The 13,705-nt window shown below is 43.0% G+C and overlaps 1 protein-coding gene across 2 annotated transcripts; it reads right to left on the reverse strand.

The window, feature by feature from the left end:
- Positions 1–1,966: 1,966 nt before the first annotated feature.
- On the reverse strand, positions 1,967–5,114 carry LOC121745208 (pentatricopeptide repeat-containing protein At2g06000-like). 2 transcript variants are annotated; one of them, XM_042139016.1, is made up of 2 exons: positions 3,172–5,114; positions 1,967–2,310 (listed from the first exon to the last, which is right to left on the reverse strand). In XM_042139016.1, exon 1 carries the CDS (start codon positions 4,914–4,916, stop codon positions 3,264–3,266), a length of 1,653 nt encoding a protein of 550 aa, XP_041994950.1. In that variant the 5' UTR covers positions 4,917–5,114; the 3' UTR covers positions 1,967–2,310; positions 3,172–3,263. The 2 variants fall into 2 exon arrangements, with proteins under 2 accessions (XP_041994950.1, XP_041994949.1); XM_042139015.1 differs by having other exon boundaries at positions 1,967–2,313.
- Between the last annotated feature and the right edge of the window lie 8,591 nt (positions 5,115–13,705).

Here is a 13,705-nt window from a genome sequence, read left to right on the forward strand (position 1 = left end):
TACATACATGTCTACGTACTATACCCTAGCCCCTAAGCTTATTAAACCCTTAGGGGAAACAAGAAACGTGTGTCAAACATCATAACACAGCACATCTTGTTCATATGCATTGCAGTTCACAAATTGTGCATTATATAGTCAATTATATCCATTACTCGTGACCATGTGGTGCATTATTCGCAGATACCAAAATGTGGCAGTTACTTTTCCGTCAAATGTCAATAATAACCCTGTAATGCATACAACCACCTTCTATAATGCAACACGGAACCAGTTTTATAGAATCAATCTGATCCGTTGATGCCTTAGATCTAACGCGTAATATTAAGAAGGAAAAAGGATCTAAGATGTGAAAAGGAGAATAACGCTCCCCTATATATATATATTCAATTTAACTTTGATGATATTTTGTAGTATCATATTTATATGTTTTCAAAAAGTAGTAATAAAATATCAATATATGTCATTACCATGATTTTCTATGTTAGTATAGCAATATACATTGGTATATTAGTATAATGCATGTATAATATCAGTCTATGACAATGTCACACACAATATCTATTTTTTTCATACACATAATCAATATTGTATTGTAGATTTTCTCTAATAACTACCTTAGCTTTAATGAATATATATAACTTTCTCACATTAAAATAATTATAAATTATAATTAATTTAATACCACATGACATTTGTGGGAAACATTAACTTACAATATCTAATGAAAGGAATAAGATATACTCCTAGTAAGTATAATATGTGAAGACAATAAATGTATTTGGAGAATAAATCTATAGTACTGCGAGGGGCAATAAGGTAATATAGCGTAGCGTAAAGTATTTGTGACATTATTTATTGGAATTTATTTCATATAATCTGCGTATGAGTTAAGGCTTAATATCGTTCTTCGCCGACTTAAAATATCATAGAAAAATAAATAATTTAGATTAATAAGATAATTTGTGGAACCCGTTGGCCAAATAAATGTACTATTTCATTAAACCATTTAATTTATTTTGCGGTGCGTTTGGCAAATGTCGGATTAATTTGAGTAAGTACATTCTTATTTCGAATAAGTGAATAACCTAAAAAGATATAGACACCAATTTTTCTCTACGGATAAGTATGAGCATTTCAGTTGCTATATATTCTTCTACTTTTCAATTTAATGCTAATATATAAAAGATCGCACCATAATTCCAAATTCTAGTAATTATTATACTACAAAGCTTAGGGAAGATATGTTTTAAGGTGATATATTTGAATATATTTAGTTATTTAATGCTATAATTAAGGACGTGTTTTCATTCTCAACTATAATATATCATCATTTGTGTTTCCCTAATTAATGAATATATAGCGATGTAAGTTGACGATGACCTACTCACTGTCGTCGTCGGATATCTTATACTAATACTAATTCCAACTTACTACTATATGTTTAGTTATGTGAAAAACTTGATGCGAAAATATTACATACTACATGAATTTCATTGAGGATTCCGTTTGAAAGTTATGGGTTTATTTAGTGAAGAGTAAATACCATGCGTTAGATGTTTTCACGAAGTCGAAAGCATTGTAGAAATTGAAAGAGATATAAGTCAAAGTGTTTATATTTATAATCCAATAATGAAAGAAAGTGTGAACTCTGAGTTCAAAGAGCTGTATGATGAGAATGAGATTCACATACAGAAAATCATGAGAGGAACTCATTGACAAAATGGAGTGGCATAACAAATGAACAAAACGTTGAAACAACAGAGTGAGATGCATGAACCTGAACTAGTTTCATGTTGGTACAACCTTGCGTAAATCATACAAATTATTTCATTATCATTTCATTTTAATGTTCAATTTTTTGCTGCCATCAACTTTTTTGTATGTGGCATCTAACTCATCAGCTGAATGGCAAAAGAATTAGGTATTTACTACTACAATTGATCAATGAACTGTGAGCGAGATATGTTAGTGATTTCCAACAATTGGCACGTTGACGAATCGTGAGTGAGCAATGAAAATGGCATGTCAAAAATGATCTCAAAAATTATAGACATTTACACGGCCTTAGAATTTCCAAAAGCCTCAATATTTCTACGCGGGAGATGATGCTCAGTGAGGGTCGTAGCCTTATTGTAGTAATTGAGAGATGATCTAAACTGCTGCTCTTGGTACGGCTCTATAGCATCATTTGCTTTGCCTCCTCGAATTCCCCAATTCACCTGGAGCAATTTCTCCGGGATCTAGTACAACAAACCTAGCCAGTCTGATATATGGGATGCGACTCTTTCGTCATTGCACCTCAACAAACTTCTGACAACAATTACAAGAAAAATCAGTATTTGGTAGCGTTAGTAGGAAATAAGAATATGCTACATGATTGTGCAGAGTCCGTCTGAGGTATAGCATGATCCCCGTGGTATATGATTTGGATTCAAATATAACCCTTTTATTTGTTTGAGAATGTGACAACGTTTTATGAATCTATAACACAACACTCAACAAATATAGCGAATTCACCATATAAGCTCGGTGCAAATGACTTATAGTTATAGATACAGTGCAAGTGACTTTTACGTGCAGTGCAAACATTCTCACCCTCACTTATAGGTGCAGGGCAAGCATCTCAAGTTCTAACAAATAGGAGATTGTTTTTAACCAATCCCTACACACACATACATGTATTTTCAAGCCAAGGCAATTCAGACCATGCTTTGTGCTCATGTCATGCTCTTGATTCACTAGGTGTGTAGAAAACTAAAAATCATACTCCAACTGACACCCAATCAGTAATGGAAGAAAAAGCCTTATGAATGAAATGTTATAAGACTATATAGTTTTACATTAATTAGTAGGAGTTATTTATCCTAATCTTGTTATTGCATAACTGATTCAAAGCATATAACATTAAACTTTGACATCATACACCATAAGTACATGGGCCACTTTCCCCTAACTAGAGTCACTTAGGTATAGTTCCCGTTCTTCGATTGCTCACATTCTATTCAGGCCACATTTACCATTGTTGTAAAATTATCCTAGTCACAAAAAAATGCTAAAAGCACCAGTGACCAGTATAAAACCAGACCATGCTTAATCTCTCTGTGATGTGAGTGATGCAACATAAGCTATAGAAACATCAATATATAAAGAAACCGGTAAAATCTTTACCTTTTCTGGTCCATTGGCAGAGAAAGAGATTTGTGGAGGTTCCTGATGTGAGTGCTATGCCAAGACAAAGTATCAGCCATGATGACTTTCGATTAAACAGCCAGGGGAATTTTTAAGTTGGTCCTAGATTCTGTAGTTCTCTCAGATGACAATGAACGTGTCTGCACACTGTTTAATGCATTTTTTTCTATCTCATTGGCTTCATGTACCATCCCAGCTTTTCTAAGGCAAGTCACCAAAGAACTTGTAGCAATGCTATCTGGTGCACAACCCGTTGACAACATCTTTTTATAAATTTTTATAGCTTCAAACATTCTCCCTTTCATGCAATGCCCCAGAATCAGAATGGTATAAGTCATCTTATCATGGGTGCACCCCTTCGCCTCCATTTCTGAAACAATTGCATTTGCCTCGTCTATTTTTCCTGCTTTACAAAGCACATCGATCACAGGGTTGTAAATAAACGGTTGGGGGATAATTTCTTTCCTCCCATTCAGCTGCCTTAACAAACTACAAGCTTCATTCAATCTATTCCGCTTGCACAGGCCACTAATAGCGATGGAGTAAGTATACGCATTAGGAGACACGCTCCTCTCGTTCATTTCATCCCAAAGCTTCATGCATTGGTCCATGTCTCCGACCCGAGAGTGGCCTTCGATGAGAGAGGTGAGGGTCACTACATCAGGACGGACATCACTCCTGACCATCTGCTCATAAATCTTCAAAGCTGAAGCTATCTCACCCTTTTTCCCAAAACCATCAATAACAACATTAAAACTAAACAAGTTCGGTCTAATCCCACAACCAATCATCTCATGAAAAAGGGCAGCAGCATCTTCCATCTTACCTAATTTGCAGTATCCAGAAATGACCGAGGTGTAACTCACAACATCCGGAGAGAACTCACACTGTGATTGCATTTCTCTCAGCAATTCCTGTGCTCTATCCGCATTGCCAACTCTACACAGCCCGTTAATAAGAGTATTATACGTAACAAGATCAGGATAGCAACCGAAACTTCTCATGACATTGAAAAGCTCGAGAGCCTTCTCAACCTTACCCGCCACACACATACCCCGCATCACTATGTTAAACGTAAAATTGTCGGGGCGGAAGCATTTTGAATTCAATATATGACTTCTCAAAAATAGAACTGCCTTATCCACCTGATTTCTACTGATTAATGAGCTCAAAAATTTGTTATACACAAAGGGACTAACTGTTTCATCTTTCTGCTTACACAGCTCACCTCTCGCAATTAAAATGTCTTCCGCAATCCCAAACTTCCCCGCATTTGAAAATGATGAAACTAGATAATCCAACAGAGATTTGTCCGGGATAATCCGGTCAGCTCTCATGTAATCATAGACTGTTTTAGCAAAATCAATGAGGTTTGCTCGACACAGTGACCTAATCAGCAACTCGAAAGTTGATTCGGTGTGAATAACATTCAAATTCAGCCGTGAGTAGCTGAAGAAATTACAGGCTAATCTAGGCTCATCCGATCTATTGCTCAATAAATAAATAACACCGTAAGCAACCATAGGATCCAAATTATTTCGAAAATAATCAGAGTTGAGAATAGCAAGCGATTGGGGGTGACGAGAGCAGAGAGTGAAGACGACTTTTACGAACCACTGAGTTGAAGTAGGTGAAGAATTGGGGGATTCCGTCCGCGCCTGGCCGTGGAATAACGCCGTCGATAGAGCCTTCGAAATCATTGTCCGCTGATGCCAAAACTCCATGGTTATGGATAGTGTAATCGAAATGTATCTAATTTCAATCGGTGAGTTCTCGCATTGGACAAAAAATTGTCTGGATATGGAGTTTGGGATCGGAGGGAATACAGAAATGGGAGTGTTGAGTTTCGAGAGCGTATGGATCGGAAAATGGTGGCGGAGAATCTAGGGTTAGTTGACGGCGGCAGAGGCGCGGCGGAGAGATGAAAGGGCATATATATATCTAAAGGCGGAAGTATTCTCTTGTTTGGTCGAAATTAGAGCATCTCCATAATGCGCGGATGTCCCACTCGGACATCCACTAAGACATCCAAAAAACACATCCCGCCACGTCACTAGGACTTCTCATCCCACTGCCACGTCACTAGGACATCCCCTTCACAATTCGCCCTTCCCATCGCCCTTCCCACTAGGACTTCCCGCAATAAAAAAATCACAAATTCACAAATAAAACAATTTACGTTTACGGAAATAAAATTTCAACACGAATACGAACGGGAAAAATTAACAACTTCATTTAAAAAAACATACATGATTTGAAAAAAAAATACATAGTAATAAAACAAAAAAAAGTACTAACATCAACGTCAACCCTTCCGCGTCCAAACCTCTTCGATAATATCTGTCACGCCCGCATTTCCTAAGGATAGGAAGTACGGTGGACCGCGACTAGGGGAGGAGTAAAGAAGCAGGGAAGAAAGGGGAAAAACAAGAATATTTGACCCAAAGACATTTAATAAAAGGAAATTCATTTTAAAACAAGGTACTGTAGCGACATTTCAAAAGTTTAAGTAACTAGAGTTTAAATGAAAACATTGTTTCGGATTACAAGCAGCGGAAAAAGATCAAGAGACAGATAATGCCGGGTATGACGACACGACATTATCCCAAAACAAAGTGAAACGCATTTTGACTTTAACTGCTCAACATCCGTCCTCCCCATCGCCGCTCAACCTGCACATTAAGAAAACAACATGCAGGGCTGAGTACTTATTGCACTCAGTGGACACACGCCAAAATCATAGTTTGTCATGCCATAACAGTGTAACATTGGGGTTTTGAGTGTAATGAAAATAACCCAAGTACACCAAAATATATTTCATAAATTCGACTGCGCAGTCATTTTCCGATATTGCCACCCTTATTCCCTCAATCATACACTATCTGATCCAAACGGTGACAAGGGGCGTGGCCACACCCCAGGTCATCTAGACCGGCCAACTTGCTCTCAGATGGCACCCAGTCTCGTGTACACTAGCCTGAGGGTTCGCAGCCCAATAGACCCGAATTCGATTAAACATATGTGGTAAACCACTTCAGATAGGTTTCAAATCAAAACATTTGGCAAGACAAACAGTTCACCTCCATAAACAATTCCGGAACAGAGTCCGTATTAAAAACAACCCACGTAAAAGTAGGGTAGAAAAGCCCACCTCGATTGCTTAGCTTTTAAAATAATTCCCTTCTTCAACCACACTTTCCTCGTAAACGATCACCCTTTTGAAAGATAAATTGTATCATGATTAGAGTCAGAAGAGACGAGACTTTAAACGACAATGCATGATTCCTACGTGGACGACTTCAACATCTAGCACGTTACACGTACATACACTTAACAACATGTTACAAAACAAACACACAAAGTCACACGTTCGAAACACACCCCGCACGCAAACGACGTACCCAAAACGCGCACACGACACACGAACACAGCACTCCAAGTCCTGGCATACCCTTACTGTGCAGACGGCTCACTTGGCTCGGAAAAGGTTCGGAAAAACTCGGAAAAAGGATCGGCGTCTCGACATGGCTCGGTGTCTCGGCCGCTGGCTCGGCACCTCGGCCACCTGTTCGGCACCTCGGCCGCTGGCTCGGCACCTCGGCCGCCTGCTCGGCACCTCGGCCGCCTGCTCGGCACCTCGGCCGCTGGCTCGGCACCTCGGCCGCCTGGCTCGTCCCGTGCACACTCACTTTCCTCCAACTTCCGATTCTCAAACCCTATACAACATTCACACCACACATTCTCCGTCCCAAAACACACCCAGACACCTGGGATCATCCCTTCAAAACCCCCCACAACACTGCCCTAGGCCGGCCCCTAAAACTCTCGGCCAACCCACGCAAAACCCTCGAACCAAACACTGATTTTCCCGAGCCATCTCTTGGTCAAACACACCCACATTCATCACAAAAACATAGCACTCAGAATCACGCCAATTGCACATGAAAACATCTCCCAAAAACATACAACTCGCGAAACTGCGCAGTTTACTTGCAAAAATCATAATAAATTCATACGACATCCAAAGAGGCTGAAAATTACACACCACACAGAAGCCACATTAACCTTTATACAGTTCAAAATTCGTACCCAACAGAGATCGTTTGCTTAGATAAAAAGGGGTCGGAACCCACTGCCAGTTACTACCAAAAACATGCTCAACCATATCACATAGCCACAAACCCTATTCAGCATCTAAACCATCCAAAACGTCCTATATGCATGAGTTTTCGAATTAAACAAGGGTTAGGGTTTGGTTACCTTTCTTGGATAGTTCAAACGTAAATTCGAAGCTTTCCCTACACCGATTTACAACGTACGAGCGTAACACCTTGAAGAAGCCAAGATGATGATGAGAAGGGGATGAATGGGGAAAGGTAAACCGAGAGAGAGAGGGGCGAGAGCTTACCGTGAGAGCACACTTCGAGAGAGATGAGAGCTAGAGAGCGAGAGAGAGAGAGAGAGAGAGAGAGAGAGAGAGAGACCGAGAAGAGAGAACGAATGGAAAAGAGGGGGAGGGAAATCGGTTATGAGGGAGTGGGGGCGGTTGAGAGAATCATGGGGTGATGGGGGGGGTTTTTTTTTCAAAAAAGAAGAGAGAATTGGGGAGGGAGGGATTTAATTTGTTAATTAGGAGTTTTTATTCATAGCTTAATTACTTAATTCCATTTTAATTTGCCTAGGTAGAAAATACCACATCCACAACAATCAAATAAACACAAATAATATTTTCCACACCATATTTTAAACACAAAAACATAAAAATTTCATCCTTAATTAAAAGAATAAAATTCCACAAATTTTCGGGTATTACATTCCTCCCACCTTAACAAAATTTCGTCTCGAAATTTGTTAGATTACTCAAACAGCTCTGGAAACTTCTCTCTCATCTTATCTTCTGATTCCCATGTTGCCTCTTCGGTTCCATGATTCCTCCACCGTACTTTCACCGAAGCAATTGACTTATTCCTCAATTCTTGCACTCTTCGATCCAAAATGGCCTCGGGCTTCTCCTTATAGCTTAGATCGGGATTTAGGACCATCATCTCTTCTTGGTGAACTATGTGTGTGGGGTCAAACACGTACTTCCTCAATTGTGACACATGGAAGACGTTGTGCACATTTCCAAAGCTTGGTGGTAGAGCCAACCTGTATGCTACCACGCCGACTCTATCCAAAATCTCGTATGGACCAATAAATCGGGGTCTCAGCTTTCCCTTCACTCCAAAACGAGTTATTCCCTTAGAAGGGGAAACTTTCAGAAAGACCTTTTCCCCGACCTCGAACTGTAACTCGGTCCTTCGAACATCCGCATAAGATTTCTGTCGATCTTGTGCCTCCTTGATCCTCCCACGGATTTGTCGGACAATCTCTATCATCTCTTCTACAGAGTCTGGTCCGAGAATTCTTCTCTCACCCACTTCATCCCAATAAAGTGGCGATCTACACTTCTTTCCATACAAGGCCTCATATGGGGCCATCTCGATAGTCGCCTGGTAACTATTGTTGTACGCGAATTCAACCAATGGCAACACTTCTTCCCAACCCCAGCCTCGATCAAGCACCACGGCTCGTAGCATGTCCTCCAAGGCTTGTATCGTTCTCTCCGACTGCCCGTCGGTTTGAGGGTGGAAAGCTGTACTGAAATTCAACTTAGTCCCCAACTCGCGTTGCAGGCTTGTCCAAAATCTAGAAGTGAATTTAGCATCACGATCAGATGTGATTGTCGCTGGAACTCCATGCAAGCGTATAATCTCCCGTACATATACCTTAGCCAACTGGTCGGATCCATAAGTAGCGCGAACCGGTACAAAGTGGGCAGATTTGGTGAGACGATCTATAATCACCCAAATCACCGTGTTCCCTCGCTGGGATTTTGGCAGTCCTATCACAAAGTCCATTGCAATATGTTCCCACTTCCATTCCGGAATCTCGAGGGGTTGCAATTTCCCATAGGGCCGTTGGTGTAGCGCCTTTACTTGTTGACACGCTAGGCATCTCTCCACAAAAGCTGCAACATGCTTTTTCATACCGTTCCACCAAAACTGTCTTTTCAAGTCTTGATACATTTTGGTGCTCCCTGGATGAGCAGCGTATGGGGTTTCATGTGCTTCTCTCATGATTTCCATCCTCAAGCCTTCATCCTTGGGCACACACAACCTTCCCTTGTAGGTGAGACCGTTATCCGCTGCCTCACGGAAACTTCCGGGTTCACCCGTCCTCACTTCTGAGCGAATCCTTTCTAGTAGCGTATCTCGCCGTTGAGCTTCCACAATTCTGGCTCTTAAGTCGGGTTCCATCACCAACGTGGCTACTATCCCTTCCACAGTCTCGGGCATTCTCACCACTTCCAAGCGCATCTTACTGAACTCTTTGATTATACTCTCCTCGATAGTAAGAAAGGTGGCCAGCTGAGATTGAGACTTCCTACTAAGAGCATCGGCCACTACGTTTGCTTTTCCCGGATGGTAATTTATACCACAATCGTAGTCCTTCACCAACTCGAGCCACCTACGTTGGCGCATATTCAGCTCCTTTTGCTCAAAGAAGTACTTTAGACTCTTATGGTCCGTGTATATCTCACAACGGACTCCATAGAGATGGTGTCTCCAGATCTTCAAAGCATGCACCACAGCTGCCAGTTCCAAGTCATGCGTCGGATAATTCAGTTCATGGGGCTTCAATTGTCTCGATGCATATGCAATCACTTTCCCCTTCTGCATAAGCACACATCCCAGTCCCACCTTCGACGCATCCGTATATACCGCATAGTCAGTCTCTGGCTCCGGCACAGCTAGGATTGGTGCGGTGGTCAATTTCTCCTTCAACAACTGAAAGCTCGCCTCACATTCTGGCGTCCAAATCATCTTGACTCCCTTTTTCAGTTGTTGCGTCATTGGCCTTGCTATCTTCGAGAATCCCTCGATGAATCTTCGATAATAGCCCGCCAGTCCTAAAAAGCTTCGGATTTCATTTTGTGTAGAAGGTGGCTTCCATTCCTGCACTGCTTCCACCTTGGCCGGGTCTACACGAATTCCATCCGAGGTTACTACATGTCCAAGAAAGTTCACTTCCTTGAGCCAAAACTCGCATTTACTGAACTTGGCATATAGTTTCTCGTCCCTTAGAGTTGCTAAGACGGTTCTCAAGTGCTCTTTGTGCTCCTCTTCGTTCTTTGAGTAAACGAGCACGTCATCGATGAAAACCAGGACAAACCGATCCAGAAATGGATGGAACACGCGGTTCATAAGGTCCATGAACACTGCCGGGGCGTTCGTCAGTCCAAAAGGCATTACAACGAACTCATAATGACCATATCTTGTTCGGAACGCCGTCTTGGGTACATCTTCTCGCCGAACCCTCAACTGATGGTACCCAGACCTCAAATCCATCTTAGAGAAGACTCCTGCCCCTCGAAGTTGGTCAAACAAGTCGTCTATCCTTGGTAGTGGATACTTGTTCTTTAGCGTTAGTTTGTTTAGCTCCCGATAGTCGATGCACATCCTCATCGTTCCATCCTTCTTCTTTACAAACAACACTGGTGCTCCCCATGGTGACACACTAGGTCTAATGAATCCCAATTCCAGTAGCTCTTGCAGTTGCACCTTAAGCTCCTCCAACTCTTTTGGCGCCATTCTATAAGGTGCCTTGGATATTGGTGCCGATCCGGGCTCCAGATCGATCGTGAATTCTACCTGCCTGTCGGGTGGGGGTCCCGGCAATGCATCGGGGAAGACATCGGGATATTCACTCACTATCGCCACATCTTCTATCTTCCTGTCTTTCTTCTCCTCCCCATTCAAATAAACAAGGTACGCTGGACATCCCTTCCTCATCATTGTAGTGGCTTGCAGCGCAGAGATAATGGACTTGCGTCGGCTCATTGGGACTCCGTGAAACTTCATCGGCTCTTTTCCGGGGGTTTCAAACGAGATTTCCCTTTCTCTACAATGAAGGGTAACGTGGTTCTCCGCTAACCAATCCATACCCAAGATTATGTCTACGCTACCCATCGTCATTACTTGCAAATTATAAGCCACTAAACTGAGTTCACCTATTCCAAAGTTCACACATGCACAAGATCGGGATATATCTATAGTCCCGCCTACCGGTGAGGTCACACTCATAGTGGGTTCGGTCTTAACAGTATGTAATCCCAAAGTATCCACACAAGACGTTGATATAAGGGAATGCGACGCACCCGTATCAAACAAGACAACTATAGGCATATTGAGAAGTGTGCCCATACCTGCCAAGTTTCCTTGCTCAAAGGTTTCTTTCCCGTTTGCCGGCTGTTTCCCCTTCAAGGCGTAGGCCCTTGCTTGCGATGGCAATCCTTGGCGGCGTTGCTGTGGTGGAGGTGCAGGTAAAGCCTGGGGTTGTGGACGGAAGCCTAGCTGGTTCTGTCTCGTTCCCGTTCCCATGTGCTTGTTTGGGCAATTTCGGATGTAGTGGCCACTCCCACCACAGTTGAAGCACCTAGGGTCTCGACACTCCCCGGTGTGATACTTGAAGCACCTTCCACATTGAGGGTTCCTCGGCGGAAAGTTTGCCCTCGGTTGGAAAGTATTCTGTCTCCCGCCATTGTAGGGTGGGTTCCTCATGTGTTGTGGCCTCTTACCACCATACTGAGCCTGGTCACCATCCCACCTCCTCTTCTCTTGGTGGCCTGACTGAGCTTGTAGGGGTGTCGCGTTTGTTGTTGCCACAACTCTTGGCTTAGGGAGTGCATCTTCCACGTCCAGTGCACAAGTCAAGATCTCCGAGTAGGAGAGTTCTCCTCGACAGGCCAACGCGGCCTTTATCTCATCTCTGAGCCCGGCCCGGAACTTCACCGCCCATTTCTCATCGGTGTCCATCAACTCGGGCGCATATCGTGCCATCTGCGCGAGGGCTCGGTCATACTCGGTCACAGTCATTCGGCCTTGGCTTAGCGTGTGGAACTCTACCACCTTGGCCCGTCTGTACGTCTTTGGGACATACTTGTTGTCAATCTCCACCTTAAACTCCTCCCATGTTAGCGCCTCCAGGCGGGCAGGATTCATAGTTCTTTGCCGAGTCTCCCACCAGTAATCGGCAGCACCTGACAGTTGAAAGGTAGCGCCAGCAATGCGCTCCCTATCTGTGCACTCCATGACCCTGAAGATACGCTCGAGGCCGCGTATCCACTCTTCCGCTTTGGATGGGTCTCCTTGTCCGTCAAATTTTGGGGGATTCTGCCTTGAGAACGTAACTATGAATCTTTCTTGTTGAGGCGGGGGTGGAGGTGGTGGTGGTGGAGGTGGTGCCTCCACGTTGGGTCCTTGTCGTGGTTGGCGTGCACGTCTTGGCGGCATTCTGATTCAATATCCAAAAAGTGTTACTACCATTCTCATCCAAAAATTACCACTTTCTCAAAATTTTCTTATAAAATCTTCATGTAGTATAAGATGCAACACATAGGATATATATATCAAAATCCAAATTCTCATTAAAAGAAAGGAGGTCAAACGTTGTTCCCAAGAGTAGATCGTACTGAAAGCAAAAACTGAAAAGACAACGAACTATTCTAATTCTAGACTACAACTCTATCATCCTCATCCATAGGCCCTTCCTCCGGGTCTTCGTCGTCGTCCTCCTCGGAGTTCCCTGGCAGAGCCTCCTCATAATCATCTTCATACCCTTGTTCACCCTCGTACATGCTCACATACTTGTCCTGATACACGACCCTCTCTTCCACCTCCTGTGGGGGCTGCTCCTCTCGAGAGTCCACCAGTGCACAATACACGGCTTTCCGAAAGCCAGCCATGTCACCCACCATGTCATCGGTAGCGGGCTCATGCCACGTGTACCTCCTCGCCGTTCTTTCGGCCCACTCCTTCCAGCTATCGGGAAGCAAATCTATTAGCTTCTCAATGCCGTCATGCTCTGTCACTCCGAACTCCTGAGCTGCCCTCCAGAGGGTGTCGAAGTGTGCCACGAACTCGATCAACGGTACGTGATCCTTCTTCCGGTACACTCTATAATCCCTGAGCACCCTCTGTGCCCTAAGTCTATCGCGATCACTCCGTCGCGCGGTTCGGAACATACGCGCCATCTATAGAAAAACAGAAACAACCGCCTCGCGTATAAAAACAGAGTACGTAACCGAAGAAGAGAGAGAGAGAGAGTGTGTATGCACGTATCGCTGTTCTAACCCAAACCCGCTGGTGTTCAAAGGCCAAAAGCTCTTATCTATCATAGGTCCAAGAAGCACTAGTGAAATTCTATCACGTCTAAGTTCAAACATTCAAAAGGCCAACACATACTCACATAAAAGCTCACATCAACATTCACGTCATCATATCATCATACATCAGCTACATGCTTTCAAGTACATTCGACACTCAAAAACAGTTCATAACATACTATAACAGTTCATAACTCAAATAATTCCCAACTTTCCACATCACTTTGTACCCTTCCACATGTCTCAACATTTACTTAAACTTTACACAAAAACATTTTCGAACCCCAAATCACAATTTCCTCCACC

This window comes from Salvia splendens, chromosome 8 (assembly GCF_004379255.2).
Source record: "Salvia splendens isolate huo1 chromosome 8, SspV2, whole genome shotgun sequence".
In the NCBI taxonomy this organism is placed as follows: Eukaryota; Viridiplantae; Streptophyta; class Magnoliopsida; order Lamiales; family Lamiaceae; genus Salvia; species Salvia splendens.